At 35.9% G+C, this 15,617-nt stretch overlaps 1 protein-coding gene across 1 annotated transcript in view; it reads right to left on the reverse strand.

Moving 5' to 3' along the window:
- The window catches only part of LRPPRC (leucine rich pentatricopeptide repeat containing), a 96,109-nt gene that overhangs the window by 8,016 nt on the left and 72,476 nt on the right, over positions 1-15,617 (reverse strand). The window contains exons 30-34 of the mRNA XM_082480609.1: positions 12,119-12,242; positions 8,287-8,375; positions 4,738-4,942; positions 2,447-2,586; positions 2,170-2,285 (exon numbers count right to left, since the gene is read on the reverse strand). Of these exons, the coding sequence (XP_082336735.1) occupies positions 2,170-2,285; positions 2,447-2,586; positions 4,738-4,942; positions 8,287-8,375; positions 12,119-12,242 (674 nt within the window). The remainder of the gene's footprint in view (positions 1-2,169; positions 2,286-2,446; positions 2,587-4,737; positions 4,943-8,286; positions 8,376-12,118; positions 12,243-15,617) is intronic.

A 15,617-nucleotide genomic window follows, 5' to 3' on the forward strand; every position in this document is an offset into this window, starting at 1 on the left:
TACAGGCAGAAGAGAATATTGTGCATATAAAATACACATACCATGAACTTAATACATTCAATTAGCATTTTAGACATACGCAAACAAGAAATTTTAGGTTATGCCATTATGAATGTATGGTATGTGTAATATAGTTTAACAAGCTCTTTTAAGGTCCAGGTGAAAAGGTGTGAAGCCTCATTGCATCAGGCAAATTAAGGCAAAAGTGCACCCATACTGTTCTGACAAAAAATTGCTTTATGGTGATAAAAAGAAACAAAATATTCATGGGAGAAACTTGCAACATTTTATTTACTGAGAGGAAAGAGACAGACTAGTTGGAGCAGTGTTTTCCACAGCCCGCTTTCATTCTGAAATATCAAATCACTTACGACTTTCATCAGTAAAAGCATTCTCCCTCCAGACAGTACAAAAGACACTGTTGCTACTTCTTGAACTTTTAAATAGGCTCTTAGATGCATTTCTGAAATCAAGGAGTATCCGTGTGTACGGTAATATTCCAGATTATTATAAGCAAAATAATTCATTTAGATTGTGGTCTACTTTTCAAGAGAATAATGAACAATGGACAGTGGTTATCACTATCTTCTAGTTACCTATTAGTAGAATACTTGATCCACAATAGCAGTCAAGAATGTTTAATACACCCCAAATTTCTCCTGCATCATATAAAAACCAAATTTTCTCACATACACAGAAGTTTCAACACAAGCTTATCTGTGAACATCCACTTAACATAAAATATTTTAAAACTCTCCTCCAAGATAAAGCATATACAATATTATTTCAAGTATGCTATAGAGCCATGAATTGAATTCCAACAGTTGGATGCTTTTATAATAAGAAGTTTTATGAATATATGAATGGAATTATTCCATGTTTTAAAAAGTTTTAAGAATATGCAGATTTTACTTAAAAATGCAAACCCCTCTATCTTCCCAAAAGGAAGAAATTGTAACCAATTTTCATCCACTCATTCAATTTCATTCACTCGTTCAATTTCACTCATTTCAAAGAGCAATCAAAAAATCAGGAAGTGTAATACAACTTGAGATTTTTTTGCATTTGGATGTTTCATGCTATATAGCAGGAGGGTTTTATATCAAAATTGTAGTCTCCTTTTAATTGAATACTCAGACGAACTGTTAGGCAAAGCAATAACCAAAGCAATATTCCGGAGCAGCGAATATACAAATAATACACTTCACACTGTAGCAGAAGTAACTGAACATATTTGTTGGTACATGTTCTTCTCAAAAAATGTTGTTGGAATATCATAAAACATCTGACGGTCGAAGCACAGCTTTTTCTTTGGCTTAAAACACCTAGGAACTGGTAAATTAGAAGTGTGCACTACCAGGAGATGGTAGGACGCCTCAACTTGAGGCAGGAGCCTATGCAGACAGAACAATCGGCAGAATCGGGGTGACTGCTGGACGGCCACCTGCTGGGATGAGCCTCCCTGACAGAGCCTGTGCACGCCACCAGCGGCAGCTCGCATCACCCACAGTTCATCCCACCTCTGGCTCGGCTTTGTCTTTAGCTCTGTACAAAAGGCACGAATGCAGTTGTCTCGTTCCTTGAAGATGGCTAACTGAGCTGAGACTGTGGCACAGAGACCAGCATTTGGCTTTTTAATGCGCCTGTGATGCTCAAGCGAATAGAAAGCAAATTCAGCTCTTTGATAAAGCTTGAATACAGCATATACAATATTACAGCAACCAAGTGAACTAAGGTCCATGGAAAGCAAACATTGCCTGCTTCTGCTTTGCAAACTGTACAGCTGTAAGATAGTCTGTTTACAGCACTTAAGAAATTATGTGAGAAGTTGCAAGGAAATGGTTTGCAAGAAGCACCTGCTGTCCAGCAGAAACCTTTAAAATAATACTTGCTTTGGATGGAATTTCAAGTAATACGCCAGTCTTCCTTTATTTTCTTCGGGTTGTTAGAAGGCAAAAAAACTTCCAACTCTGGCACCTACTACTAATATCAGTTCTAGCATACTAGCTCAGGGTTTGGAACAGCCTAAACTGTGCTACTGCTACTCACGCTGTAACTCAAAAGCATACTAGTACTAGCCTATGCTATACACCACTTCTTTTTGACAATTTCTCAGTTAACCTTTGAAGAGCTCGACGCATTTCTGTACCTCTCTTGTTATGTCATTACCTGTAGCAGCGATCTGGCATCATCCACTCTGTCTGCACTGACATATTGAAGGAAAAGATCTGTGACAGGTCTGTAAATTCCAAACTGACTGGCCAGTCGTTCTGCCATCACACCAACTGCAAAATGATGGGTACATAAGGAAAATCTTTGATTGAAAAGCCACTTTTGTAAACTTCACAGGCATGATTTATGCTGACTGAGCAGGTTTACATGTAATAGCTCTTTCATAACACCTCTGTCTAGTCAGAATATTTAAACATCATTGCAATTAACTTACATTTTTCCAAAGCTGGTTCTAATCCTTCCTCAGACACCTTTCTTAACAAATAGGAAATACTTGTGACAGCTTGATCAGGATTCTGTGCACCAGAGATAAGCACAGGCTCAATGTATTCCACGGCAGCATCAAGGTCATTGCTAGGAAAACAGATTGAACTGGCTTAGTTTCTGAAATCAAAATATCTAAACCTAAATAAGCAATTATATTAAAGTTTTTGTTTTCTACATTAAGGTTATATTTCCCAGGAATGGTTGAGTAACTATGACTTCACTCAGCTACTGTAAAAGTGAAACCATTTATGACTGAATTAATAAATTAACCCATAAATAATTTTTTATGACCTTTGACCTGTACAGAAGTTAAGTAATTTTGACATGCTTTTTTTTCCTCATTAAGAAAGAAAAGTTCAGCTAGCTGCTTTAGGAAAATGTGTTCTGCAAACCTAGAAGGCAAAAATCAAAACATTAACTGAAGTTATCTGAATAATTAATGCATGCAACTAAAGTATTTTTTTAATGCTATACAATTAATTATTTACCTCATTTTTCCCATGCCTGCCTTTTTGGATGCAAAATACAATACTAAATGTCTTATGGTCAGTACCTTTGTCTAAGCGTTTTTAATCTTATGGCTTAAGTATAGCAAATGCTAATAAAACAATGCAGGAAGTATTCAGCTAAGTGTGAGCTGTACTTCTAGCATTCTAAAAACTTCAAATGACAACTTCACTTACTGGTCCACTCTAATCTAATTGAAAAAGAAATCGGAGCATCATGAATGCTTTTAGGTGAAGCAGAAATGCAGCACATTTGAAAGCTATGAAAAATGGTTTGAAAACTATATCAGAAACATGAATCTACCAATAAATGAACAGGCATTAAAAATACCTGTTAGAACCTGTTTTTTATAGTTCTCAAGGTACAGCTTGCAAGATATTTAAGAATATATAAGGTACATATTATTTATGCTGCCGCTAAGTCTTTTCATGCATCAAAGCTGGTTTCGGTACAGGAAAAGAAACGTTAATGCTGATTAAATAACCTGTGCCTGCATACAGCAATTTATTTATTTATTCTTGTCACCAATCTACATCTTAAGAACATAGCATGACTTTGCAACACTTATGACATGGAAATGTAGGAAAATATGCAGCTTATGAGACAAATCCTGCAGTCTCTCTCCTATTTGGGGTGTTATATTTAGGCAAAAGCCAATGCATTAGAACTGTGTGCCAAGGACCACTCAGAGCTAAGTATTTACAGGATCAGTCCTTTACAAACAGATTGTTTTTCAGTGGCTGAAAACATAGTGAGCTCACTACTGGAGCTGGCCTGCATGGTTCTCCTTCAATTCAAGTCCTCTTGCTGTTCCAAACACTTCAGTGACTATTCTCTCTGGTCCAGCACTCCTGAGGCCATCAGGTATCTGGTATGTACTACACAGTTCTACAGCTTTCCTGCCAAGTTAGACACAGAAGCTCGATCTGATGAAACTGGTTTGAAATAAAATAACAAAATTTGTAGGATTCATTAAGACAGGTCCCTGCAAAGCATATTTGAGTAGTTCATAGTGCCTATTCTCCCCGAAGTGTTTCCCCCATGCACCTTTATACAAAGCATTAACTAGCACAGTACCAACGTATCAACTAGAACAAAAAAGCTACGCAGAACATGATACTGAATTAAACCATTGAATCAAAGGACACTCAAAATGTATCAGCATAGCTGCCAATTTTTTACAATTCTGACAAAAAAACCTCCAAAAACCATTCCACAGATATCATATCTGGCTTTCACATTTTCAGGACAAACACAGTGATATTTTGTCATTTCAACTACTGGAACTGGTAGCAGATTTCTGTTTCCAAACAAGTATTATATGTATGGGTATATGTATTATATGTATGGGTGCTAACTTTATATGGATGAACTAATTCAATTTTACATTCAGATTTCATAGGGCTTTTGATTTAACACCAAGGAGAACACTTTACATGAAGTGTAATATGTTAGAATAAAGGTATCAAATCTAAATTACACCACCAGAGAAGACCTTATGCTCTCCCACATGCTTCATAGCTGTCCATGTATTTCAGCAAATGATTTTCAACCCCAAATGTGTTTGGGAAATGATACCAGCACAGAACTGAACAGCACACTGCTCAACTTGACCAGAATTTTAACATCTAGGACACTGTAAGAACGGAAACAGAATGAAATGGATAACGCAAGTGATTTCCCACCACTCTGCATAGGAGAATTACCTATGCCAGTCCTAGAAATACTTACTTCATAGTATGAGCCAATGCAACAGCATTAGCTAATAGTGAGGCAGATACACCAATTGATTTTGAGGTGTCTCCCAGCATGTTTTTAAGTGCTTGCAGGTTCTTTAGGTCTCCTTTTTCTGCCAGAGTCTGAGTGAGCGCAACAGCTGCTGGTCTAGTAGGCAACAAGCCGCTGTCAAGCATTCCTTTTAAAACAGCCATGGCATCTAACAATGGTAAAGAAATAAGGGAAAAGGGAATCAGACTATATTTCAGAAGGCAACCATGCTGCTGGTATCAACAACACTACCTTTTTAAAAACATGTACAGAAAATAATTCTCTTGCTGAACTTAAGCCCCCAAACTGCCAGTATATTATAACTCAAATATGTACACACACAAATAAAAACTTTCAACAGTAATCCCGGTTAAAACACCTTAATATTTCTCAATAAAAAGTCTTAAGATACTTTTAACATTTAATTAATTTATTTTAGTACCCAGCTCAAGGAAAGCAGCTGTCACAAACGTCCTCCCTTGTGACCTTAAAGTCATGACCTTTTCAGCTTGTTTTTTCCCCAAATTATAGCAAACTTTCTTTACTAAAACCCAAATATGTTGCACATTTAAGAATATAGTTTAAAAATACAATTCATTATTAAAACTGCTGAAGTCTAGTATTCAGATTTGTCTTTTTAAATATGCACCAAAACTTTGTTTACCAACATTTAATTTTTAAATAAAAGCAAAGGACACAGGTCTCCATATGGGAACAAAAATAAACTTAAAACTGGATAGTTACCTCAAGAACACCTAAAATTATAGCAATTACCTATGTTAAAAACACACAAAATCAATCTCCTGTCATCTGCCCCATATTCCCTAAACCCATCACAGATGCAGTCGCCCTCATTCTCTAACCAGAATTCTTGTCAATTTACATTATACATGAGCAAACACACACAGAAAGACATGCCCCTCTGGTAAAAATCTCTTACTCCTTACCAGCACAGGCAGGATTATTCACAGATAATAATTATAATACCAAGGGATAACACTTCAAACATAATATACACCCACTTGAACTCCACAGCATTAACATTCCAATTCAATATATGCAGGTACTGCAGAAACCAAATATTACCTTTTACAAGAGAGGAAGAAAAAACATCCTGTATGCCTAAACGTCCTTCACAGCAAATTTTCTTTCTGCACTCCCCCACTTCCCCCCCCCTACTCCTTTCATTTTAGGGGGGGGAAAGGACCACTGCGTCAGAAGCAAAATTCATAAAGTTTAAAAAGCAAACTTAAAACCCATGCTAAGTTCAAATTCTCTCCTGGCCGTAGAGTGTGGACCTCCCTTTAGCATGGAGCATGACCAGCCATCTCAGAGACAGAGAAAGATTTGGTAGTTGCATGGGTGCAGCACTACTGCAAGAAATTATGTACTAGTAGCATACTATGCAATTCTGCTGGTATCTTTTTTTTTTCTTATACACTCATTACTACTAATATGAATTCAGAATATAATCCCTTGATTTGTCACTACTTAAAAGCAGGTAACTATGTGCTTGTGAAAACCCACCGTGTATCTCTTAAAAGGCTTTTCTCTGCAAATTCCATACTGTGAAACTCAAGTTCTGACCCAAAGTATCCTGGGTTTTACCAAGTTCTTGCTAGAATATATTAGAGCTCTTACAAGTATACTTAGGGACCTACATAAAAACTTTTAACTATATCACATTAGACAGCAAAGAATGATGGTGAACTATATGATGAAGTGATAAAGCAAGCAAGTTTTACACAAGTGAAAGCCATCACAGGATGTAGGTCAAATCGAGCTCACCACCAAAAGGTTACAAAAAGTACGTGCCTCAGAAAATTACAAGTATGGTTGAAGTATTTAGTAGCTTGCATTTTCAAGGCTTCACTTACAAGAAGAGAAGCAGTATCTTTCAAATAAATACAGAAACAAGGATCAAGACTGATTATTCAATTAAATTACCAAAGAAAAACCTGTTGAATGCAGAAGACAAAGGAAAAAATTTTGCAAACCAACGTAATTCCACAGACTTCTTGAAAAACTTCGTTATCGTGCAAAAAGAAGTAAGAGTACAGCAAGAGAGAGAGTTGATGTGGCAGAGCATTTAGTACACAAGCTAAAAAGCAATCATGTAGTTAGTGCAAGAGACAGGCAGAATACAGCAACATCAGTGATGTTCTGAAGAAAGGAAGATTTCTGGTATGTAATATTTAGGAATAACTGGCAAAAGTTCATGGCACACTGGACAAGAAAAGGCAGAAAATTTATTAGAAGAAAATCAGACAGGAATGTCAGGTGAAGGACTTGAAAGCTGCAAAAACTAAAGACTTGCCACGAGCAAGAAAAGCAGTTGCATCCATCACAAATATTTCAGTTGATGACACCTGGCAATGACGTCAGACTGGAGAGCAAATGGGGAAGGAATTTGAAAGAAGACAAGTTTATCAGCTGCAGGAAAGAGTACAAGTGAGAAGATGCATCTAAATGCTCATCTTGGAGTATTTTAATGTAGCTGATGTTACATGGGCATGGGCTACTACAGCTACACATATTGGAATGAAATAAAATTAACTGATGGCAGAATCAAAAATGGATTTTCTGGTATGCCTTCTGGTACGAAAGTAAAACCCAGTTCAGTGTAATACATTTTCTTCGTATGTAGATGCTTTAATGCTTAAAGGTACTGATGAAAGTATGTATCAACACCGTACTACTGCTTGCACAGGGATAAGAGACACAGCACTGCATGTAAAACTACGTGCTTGCAGAGTTTTCCTCTCTCACAAGAGTTTTACAGACCAACTTGATAAGTAAAATGTAATGCTGTGGAGCCGAACTCTAGGTTGCAAAACAACCGACGCCGAGAACTAAAATAACACAATTACAAACTTTATCCGCCATCTTGTTCAGTACCCTTACGTACTCTTCGGCCACCATTTTCTTTCCTATCATCGTTACATTAAAAAGAAAACGAAACTGAATATTTTGTTACTGTTGGTATTGAGAACTATTAAAAAGTATTTGATTAAGTTTTTAAATCAATATTATAATCATTTAGTGCACAATCATGCACATTTAACAGTCAATTTAACTCATCTGGTATCTCACACAACCAACACAATATGCAAGAAACAACTGCTGGGAATTGTTTCAGATGCTCTAAAGTATGTTAATTTCCAAAGCAAAATGACTTGTGCTGTGAATTTTAACGCACTTGAAAGCCTGTACTTTCTCTCGTTCTGGAGCACAAATTTTGCATGTCTGAAGAGCTGTGATTCATCTTAAGAAAACCCATCTTGTGTTAAATGGAATGGAAACTGGACTAAGTGGTCAAATGACAAGTACATTCATATTCAAGCTGTATTATAAATGCATGTACAGTAATTTACGTCTCTCAGCTACCACAAAAGGCTCTTGATAAGCAGGTAATTTGCTAAATGGACTCCTTTATCCAAGTATTCGAAGGGCGTTACAAGAAAAATCTGCAGAGGCATTAATGTGACGTAAAGGTCAAGCATTGTGACATACCTTTCAAATAATCCCGCCTAACTTGCGATATGATGAGGAGGCTGCTGGCAGCACTGTTCAGTGTGAAGCCCTTGATGTGGGTCTCAGCACTAAAAGAAGCAGACATTTAGAAAGGAATTACTGACATGCTTCTGATACGATAATAAATGGTTGAGCACCAAGGTGAAATTATAAAAACTACTGTTCGTATGTTAAAAATATTGCTGCAAAATATCGACCTGGAGACAGCTTTTGTGTTATCCTGTCAATGGTTATAGAAGGATAATTTTTTTTTGCATTCTGACAGATGACAAAGTTGGAAGTGAGCAACAAAAGAAACAAAGTACAAGATTTTTTTTAAACAATCGGTTCAGATTCTTGAATGCTGACATATTAGATGACTAAAATAACTGCATGCCCTGCATTGTTCTGTTGTATCCTAAGCTGGATACTTTTTCTTCTTTTTTCAATAGTAACCATAATTATAAAATGTAAAACTATTCTTTCAGCAATAAAAATGAAACATTTATTTTCAGCACTGTATATTTTAAACATAAACTAAAGCATATTATGAACTAACACCATATCATTTGGTTGATTAATTTTCAAATTTCTGTCATCTAGATGTATACAGGTTTTAAAGTGAACATACTACGTTTGCTGCCTTAGCCATGTTGAAATTGTGTTTCACTTATCAATTCTTTATCTCCTGTAATACAAAACTTCACGTATCTATAGCAAAGAGAATCTTTACTTTAATAACACTGCTAAAGCTTTTCTAACACTCTGGAAATTAGTCAAGAGAGACGAACCAGCAATCGCATTGATCTTTTACTACAAAACGTTCCCGCTCCTAAACGACATATAGTCACATTTTTAATATATGAGGATAACTTTACAAACGTTCATTTCTAGATTACAAAATCTCTGCACAGAAAAGGGGGGCATTGCCATTTACCATATCAGCAATCAAGATAAACCTCACTGATCATCTTGTGGCAAACAACTGAGCAGCCTACCTACTTGAACTTAGAGGCTGAGCGGATTGGGAGGTAAGCAGGGTCATTGCTAAATTATTCTCCTCAATCCCAAGAAAATCCTTCACATCACATACAATACGACTATCCTCTCAGTCACTTTCAGCCTCCCAGGCTCACAAATGCAGGCACTGGACTCGGGATTTTCTTACTCTCCCAACCAATCCTCTTAATCCCTGCCTAAGCACCTACTGCTCAGTTCCGCCTTTTTTTTTTCCCTTTGTCCCATCTGTCAAAGCCCTTAAGTCAACAATTCATGCATGAGACTGTAAATTACATATAACAAAGGATTTACTTTCTCCAATCTTCCAATCTTTAGCGTGATTAAATAGATGTTAGCTACTATTACAGAACTAATCCATCATTCCAATACTCCTAAATTTCTATTTAAAACTTCTTGGGCTAAATGCAGGAAATATTCCTCAAAACAGTGCTAGAATGCAAAAGCAACTAGACTTGGGTTGACCAAGAGATCAGTAACTTTCTGGGTTGTTTGGTTTGGGGTTGTTTTTTTTTGTTTTGTTTTGTTTTGTTTTTTTTTTTTTAAATCCAGAGTGCATTTTCCTTCTACCACATAACTTTTTCATGGAAGTCTCTCAGTTCTGGTAACGGGGGGAAGTTTCAAAATTGTCTGACCTTTAAAAAAAAAAAAAAAAAAAATCAAAAAATTACTTATTTTGTTGCCTATGCTAATGCTTATAGCAAGGCTCCCTAAATATTATTTAAATTTCAAATTTGACTTCAAGCAGAGTAAAAAGCAAAAGATGTTAGCTTACATAAATGAAGGTAGCTTTCCTGTATTTTATGAAAATATTAGGAGTTGCACAAGTTTCAGGCCACTGCACACATTTAGACTTTGTAGGAGTAATCTCTTTGTAATATGAGGTTGGAAAAATTGTCAAGCATGCAGAAATGTGTGCGAAACACACAGATTTGCTATTCCTCAACCACGGGTACACACACAATCACTTTTTCTATTTCAGTGAATAATTTAAAACTTACAGACTTTTGAAACTGCTTAATGTAAGCACCATTTTGTTATGAGAAAAAAAGATAATACAGATAAACAGCATGAACACTGCCAATGTGAAGCGTTTTCTGTCTTGATACAACAGTGAGCTGTTACAGGCTTCTGAGAATGTCATTATTTGGCATTTCTATGCTACAAGACGGAGTATGAGAGTTCTGAAAAACACTGGTGTTATGATGATGGTTGGCTTTGACCAATGACCAAGAACAGAACCTCTTATTAAATCCTATTTTCTTTTTTTCCTAAATATCTCAAGGTGCAGAGGCTTAGTCTGTTAAAACACACCTCCAACTTCTTTAGTCTTTAACATTTTTGTTAATTTTCCCTTGCATTTTCAATTTACAATTATCTAAAGTGGGAGGTTCTGAATCATCGAAATACTAGGAGTAAGCCACCACCTTCTTTCTGCTCTTCCAATCTGCAAATTACTGCTGGTAACATGCAATACTTTGTGCATCTTCCTTACAAGCGCGTTTGAGCTGCGGAGCAGGGAAAAAGTCAACGCATGTACAATTGTTCAGTAGAAAGTTTCAAACTTCTTCCCTGAAGCATCTTTCAATACATCTTTCGATATATGAATATTTCCTGTGACTCTTTAACCAACTACCTAAATTTTATCAACATTTTTTATACTTCTAAAATATCTCCTTTCCATCTTCTATTTACAAAGATTTTTCAGTTACTTCCATTTCAGGGAGCTTAATTTGATAAACTGTTTTAGTTTTCCCTCGATCTAAGCAATATATCCATCAATCACTAACATTAATAAAGCCCAGTTACCAAGATCTATTTGAAAAAAACATTATTTGTTCTTCTGAATGCAGAACTCAAATACTTTTTTAATGAAAGACTTTTCTTCAGTCTAAACACTTAAAGAAAACATGAAAATAATAAACATCATCTTACACTATATTCTTCCTGGACATCAAAAACTAAGTTGACTCTCAAGATTATTAGATTTTTGTAGTGCCCTGTGCATCATACAAGTTACCTACAGGCACATTCAGATTCACTGTATTCAGTCAGAGAACACACTCAATGACAACCACTGTTCTTGTTTTAGCTGAAGAAACTGAAAGACTTGAATTACTTAAATTTTTGCTCTTCTTACCCCTACATTGATGAGTAGTAACACTTTTTACCTTGAAGCCTACAATCTGAGCAGAACAAACATCACAGACAATAATTAAAGCAAGTGGTGTACCATACAACTCACTAAAGGTTAATTCGATTCTGGTGATTGTAATAACACGTGACAGCAGGTTGGATTTATTTCAGAAGTGTAAGAGTTGGATCTAAGGTTTAGGGTCATCTCCTAGCCACTGGCACCGCAGTCAAACGTACCATTTTGCATTTGGCAGGCAGCCAGCTGCCAGGGAGTGTGGGTAGGGGAGGACGGCAGCAGGGCTGGGCACTGAGGGGAAGGCTCCCGGGCAGTTAAGTGAAGGAATCTTGTCTGTTTGGATATTGCTCTAAAGAGGAAGAGGCAGACTGCCAGAAGGGTAGACTTTCAGTTTGGATGCCAAGTATGTTTGTTGATCTTGTTAGTCAAAATGAGTTATTAGCCATACATACTGTCACTCTAGTAACTTTTCAATAGATGGTGTATTGCCCTATGAAACACTGGTGTATTTTTTTACCATAACTCCTAATTACCAGTCATGACCTGTTTTCCCAATGAAAGGTAAGGACTGACTTGAAAATAATCCAGAAATTATTTAACCCCATCCCCCCACTCCTTGCCACTCCCCAAGAATTAAAATCCCCCAACACAAAAAAGCCTTACATGTGTTTCACTTCGATGGCTTCTTCAAGACAATTCTGCATTAACAATGCTTTTATAAGGGTGCCATAAGAACGATAATGAAACTCATTCTTCCCTTGCATTTTCAGGAAAATGTTGTAGGCCTCTAAAAAAAAAAAACAAAAGCCGAAACAAAATGCCATGTTGTAATGATGTTGATCATAGAAAGAAATCATCTATTCACTGAAAAGGTGATTAAATCTATTTATTCTCTGCTTACATCTTTGAGGCAAAAGCTGTTCAAAACTGCTTGTATACAACAATCAATTGACACATACCTCCACAGAACAAGAAGTTTGCTACTGCTCTTTTTCTATATGTGGCTGTTGCTTAAATACCAACACAGCTGGTTAGAAGGGGAAGACTCAGGATTTTTAAAGCAACACCTAATTCTGGGGTATGTAGTTACAGTGTCTGGTGCATGATCACAACAGTGTTTAACAAATAATATAGGAGGTGATTCCAATATGGGGAGATCAAATTATTTGGCTACGACAAGATTTATACAAAACATACAATTTACAAATATACAGATATTTAACAAGTAAACTACGCTGCATTTGTTTGACTGATTAACAGTTTTATTTCATGCATTCACAATAACTGTCAGTGTATGAAAAGATGTTACCAAAAAGGGGGAAAAAAATGATAAGCACACTTTTCAGTCATTTATTTTTCTGAAACAAGATTATGCAGCTATAAACATGTAGCTAAAACTGCCATCCAGGCTGTAACATACGCTAGAAACCTGTGTTAAGAACCACAAATGATCTTTTACATCTAAACTGCGATTGCATGTTTCATTTCATGAAATTCAAAAAACAGTCCCTTTGCCAATTCAAATCATAGCCACAATAACCTTTAAAACTTTTCAGAAATACTTGGACTACCACTACAAATTTCACAGCTAAGTGTTAAGTTGTTTTCTTATACTTTGAAAGTAAAGACAAACATAATTCATTTGAATCTTACTGTCATGAGAAGTGTTACACTAATAGCACTCACTACAGTGTGCTGTGGAATTTTAAGCTGGCATTCCCCAAAGGCACACCAACCAAAACTGTTGGTGTGCCTTCTGGTTCAAATCTTAAACTTCTTCAACCAAAGAGTATATATCAAAACCTTCTGAAATTTAGGCACAAAAATGACTATGCGTAAAATTTATTATTTACAACACACAAACTCTTACACTGAGTTAATAATTAGAATTAACATTGCCATCCATAATCTACTTTGGACTCTTGGAGCTACATTAAATATATATATGAACAGAGATAAAGGATAAGAATATCACAGTAAAAATTAAATCCACTTCTGTGTATGCGAGTTTCCTGTATACAAGAGAGACATGAGAGCTGGAGAGACACTATGACTGATGTCTGACATTACAATAGTGATTGCAGTGTCAACCAAAAGACCAATGAAACAACAGGACAACACAAGAAAGGTCTTGAAATCCTCTACCACATTTACTTATAGGTCCGAGCTTAAAGCTTGGCCTGTTGCAACATGCTGAACTCTCTTGCCTGCTCAAATGCTGAACACCAGCATTCATAGAGTGTTCACAATTAAATTCAGTGGCAAAGACATTTTTTCTTCCACTTTTCTGAAATCTGAGGTACCAGCAGACTTGCAACTACATTCAACAATAACAAAAGCCCTTTCGCTGGTGTAATCTATTACAAGTGTAACTAATTATTTACAAAAATGTAGCTGACTGGTGACAGGTTTTTAATTTCTGCTCACGAAAGCCTGTTTAAATTCTGTATTTTAAAGCCAAAAACTCCTTATGTTTGGAGACTCCTACAGAAGCTCTGCTGTCTTCAGACTGAACTAGGATTTCACCCTGTGTTTGAATATTGCTTTCCACTGGTTGGGTACAGAAATGGACCTTGCCACCAATGGACATGGTGTCAAGCATACACAACCATCAGTTGTCACAGTCCACAAAATATAAGACCTATTTCTACAAGGAAATATATTTAAATGTTTTTGTAATGACTAGATCAATGAAGAACTAAAAATCTTTGTATTGGTTTCGTTTTCCTGTTCTAGGATGTTTTGTTGTGTATGTCAGTCCTGACGTCAGAATGATTATCCTATTCAGATTTTTTTCTTAACTGTATCTTGCATCAGTGCAAATAGCACGTGTGAAGTATACCTAAACGAGTCTCAAATTGAGACATATGCCTGATCGGGTATTATCTGCTTATTACTTCTTCAGATGGCATCTAAAATTATTCAAGTATATTAGCATTCAAAAGATAAAGTTCAAATATGATTCAAAATCATATTGTGTTATACTAGCTATTTCAAATAGAAAGATTTGTTAGAGAAGTGACAACTTGCCAAGAAAGTCTCAGTTCTCAAGACAGTCAAATTTGTTTCAGCAATTGCAACTGTTTGGGATATGTGTAACATGATCCCCTAGAGTCAAGTTCTCACGCTGACGAATCAAGGTAAAAATGAAAATATAACTTTGCATAAATCAAGCACTTCAGAGAACAGATTTTCAAAACACCCCCATGTCAGAGCTGATAATCTAGTTATGTAACTAACTTCATAAACTTAAGTTAATCTTTTTCCTATCAAAAAGCTGATTTTGATAAAAAGTCACATTCTGCCCTATTACATTCACGTCAAACTCACATTATATTGTTATATAAAAGTGAAAACTTAGGTTTGGGCTTTTTTTAAAGACAAAGATAACTGATTCCCAACAAGAGAAGAACTGTTTCCCAACATTTGCTTTTTTTCTCTTAATTCTCAATAGCTTTAAAGTACCCCCTCAAATCCTGCACCTTTAAATAAAAGAATATGCAGGAATAATTTACTGATAAATTCAATATCAAATGTCACCACAGATTGTTAACGGTTACATTTTATATTTTTGTTTTAAAGTAGTGTCTGTGTCCTGGTTTGAGGGTGGATTTGGCCTAAACCATGACACTCTGCAAGGTCCATGGCATATTTCATTTCCTCCTGCTATCCACTTGATCATTTATATCAGAGACACAGGACACTTTTCTAGGAATAACGTTATAAATACATTCCATTAATTTTGCCTGGTTTTCAGTGAAAAATATTTCTGTTTTCTTATATTTTTTCAATTCCCCAAATTTTCCAGCACAAAGAATTTCCTGAAAACATTAATTTTATGCCTGCCATAATACACGTGGCTCAAATTCAAATACATAACACAAGATTGCACTCTCTGTCTACAGAATATCCAGACTCCACTTCAGATTTCTAATCAGTGCTCCTGTGATTGAATAACTCTATAGGGTCATTTCACTAACAACAGAAGTTAACTGTGTGAATGACTGAGTCTTCTTTTAAAAAGCCAAAGCTTAAAAAGCTGTGTGTTCAACCTGTTAAATATACTGATAACACTCACATAAGAAAATAACTAGGTATCTTGTATTTATAAATCTTCCTCATATTCGGCAAAATTAACTTTTTTAAACCTATTTAATTCTAT

Source organism: Vanellus vanellus, assembly GCF_965231255.1.
Source record: "Vanellus vanellus genome assembly, chromosome: 3".
NCBI lineage: Eukaryota > Metazoa > Chordata > Aves > Charadriiformes > Charadriidae > Vanellus > Vanellus vanellus.